The sequence below is a fragment of the Sycon ciliatum genome, chromosome 1 (genome assembly GCF_964019385.1).
Source record: "Sycon ciliatum chromosome 1, ocSycCili1.1, whole genome shotgun sequence".
Classification (NCBI taxonomy): domain Eukaryota; kingdom Metazoa; phylum Porifera; class Calcarea; order Leucosolenida; family Sycettidae; genus Sycon; species Sycon ciliatum.
Window position 1 is genome coordinate 42,705,440 of NC_088643.1, and position 2,500 is coordinate 42,707,939.

At 42.4% G+C, this 2,500-nt stretch overlaps 1 protein-coding gene across 1 annotated transcript in view; it reads left to right on the top strand.

Annotated features, from left to right (window-relative positions):
* LOC135827064 (uncharacterized) overlaps positions 1-2,500 on the top strand; it is a 55,254-nt gene that overhangs the window by 14,097 nt on the left and 38,657 nt on the right. The window contains exon 5 of the mRNA XM_065339591.1: positions 2,478-2,500. This exon is cut by the window's right edge and continues 101 nt beyond it. Coding sequence (XP_065195663.1) covers positions 2,478-2,500 — 23 coding nt within the window. The remainder of the gene's footprint in view (positions 1-2,477) is intronic.

Here is a 2,500-nt window from a genome sequence, read left to right on the forward strand (position 1 = left end):
CATTTTGGAAAATGGGTTACGAGCTGTTCCCCCCCCCCCCCCATAGTAATTTGAGTTGGCTAGAACCCTGTAATGCCATGATGAACTAGTGAATCAAATACATGTATAATAATAATAGAGGTTGGGACTTCGTCGATGATTTTGTTTAGGAATGGGTTTGCTCCCACACTGGAGATCGCGCTATTCCGCCGGCAACTTGACACTTGACTGAGTCACGACTGCCATCCAGAGAACACAAGAAGTCCATCGAACCTTCGACTCGGCAAACCAAACCTGCAAGAAAGCACCACTCCCTGCTCAATACACAGTGTTTCGGGGAATTCACCCCTCATCAGTTGAGTTTGAGTAGGCTGAGGAAGATGTTGTGTCATGTACTGACATAAGGAAGTGGTTTATTTTACAGACAGATGAGTGTAGATATAGTGAAGAGTCAGGGAGGCCATGCCCAGCAGAGCATGGTGTCATGCGTAGCACTGGGGTAGTGAGAGGTCACGTACCGTCTATACATGGCGACAGACAGGGGAAGGACTATGCCATGAATGGGTGAAAGGATAACATGATACAGGATAGGACAGAAGATTGTGCCTGAAGAGCACCACTTATATAGTGCTGTCCAGGCACTGTCCAGGCACTGTGTATTGAGCAGGGAGTGGTGCTTGCAGGTTTGCCGAGTCGAAGGTTCGATGGACTTCTCGTGTTCTCTGGATGGCAGTCGTGATTCAGTCAAGTGTCAAGTCGTTGACGGAATAGCGCGAGCTCCAGTGTTGGAGCAAACCCATTCCTATAATAATAATAATAAAAATAATTCAAGTATAATGAAGCTGCGTGAAGCGTCCTTCAAAAATTTGAAATAATAATAATAATAATAATAATACACACAGCTCTGATCTTCCCTGAACCTGTTAGACAGGAGCAGAGTCGACGCATCTGTCAACAGTGTCAAGCCAAGTTAGTCTATCTCCTCCAGCTTGGAGAGCGCATAAATACATGTATGTAAAGAAGAATTTGTGATAGTGTTAGTGACTTCGCCGATAATTTTATAAGAAAGATGTTCGCTCCCCACGCCAAAGCTCGCACTTTTCAAGTGTCAAGTCAAGTCGGCAGAAAAGCGCGAGCTCCGGTGTGGTAAACAAACAACCATTCTTTTAAAAGAATTCATAAAATTATTGTTTCCTCGATGGTCTTCAGTGGATTTACGTCGAATAGTGATTGAGGGATCAAACCAATATCATAATAATTATTATGACTGTGTTCAAACTGTGCAAAACAATCTGCAACATGTTGAAATTTCACGTTTTGTAACTTTCAATCAGGGCAATGAGCACAGTTTGAACATTATAATATTATTTTTGATCTCTCAATCAGTATTCGATGTAAATTCACTGACGACCATTGAGGAAAAACGTTTATCAATTTTTCTTTCTTCCCTTTTCCATTCTCTCAATGTACGAATATATATTCTATACGAAGAAAAAACCACCAAGGAACTACAGGTTACACTATAGTGTCAACTATCGCCACCAGTTACTTTACGATCAGCTCATGCGATTCTACAACTAACTGCCAATCAGATTTAGCACGTCTTGGATGCGCACTCCAACGGCCTTCCAGCTTGGAAGGTTCTAGGTTATAGATATAACAGAGGAGGGGAAGGTGAGCGCAACCAAGACCAGCACGAGCTGAAAGTCTCAGCCGTGTGAAGGACGTTGGCGGATCTACATGTGTGTCGAAGGCAATACTGGGAAGACCATCAGACAAAACGGTTAAACCACAATTCAAGGACGCATAGCATCATACCACACAACTTGTGCGGCTCTAAAGATTCTATGATTCTCAGATTGTGAAGTAACTGGTGGTGCTAGTGGACATTATAGTGTAGCCTGTAGTTCCTTGGTCTTTTCTTTCTTCTTATAAATTAATCCTTGGCTCTCCATCCGAGTCTAGAAATTCTTCTTCACAGTTTTTTCATTAGTTCCTCATGGTATTATGTTGGCATCAATCGTTTTATTCATAAATTTCTTGAAACTTCTTTCTCCAAAACGGCTTTTGGCTCCATTCTCCCGGTAGCACTTTTGAAGTAGTTTTTAATTGAGCACAGTACATCCTCTAATTTTTTCTGTATCTTGCTTCATTTGTGGTCTTGTTGTTTTTTGGAACTACTATTGATACTGCTGCTGTGGTTGTCGATGGTGGTTGTCGATGGGGGTTGTCGATGGGGGTTGTCGATGGTGGTTGTCGCTTGTGCTGCTGTTGCTGCTTCCACTGTCACTGTTACTTCCGATACCACCGTTACTTCTTTTTGTCTTGCATGCATTGTGTATTGTTGGATTCTTTGGGGTATTCGACTAACATACTTCAAAGGTATGAGGTATGTGGTGAAGTCACTATAGCTTGTCTGTCTTTGGCCACTGGCCACAGTGTTAGGGCACTAAACATTGACAACCGATGAACTGTTTTGTTCTGTACATGTATAACAGGTTGAGCTGTTGGTGAATGAGAT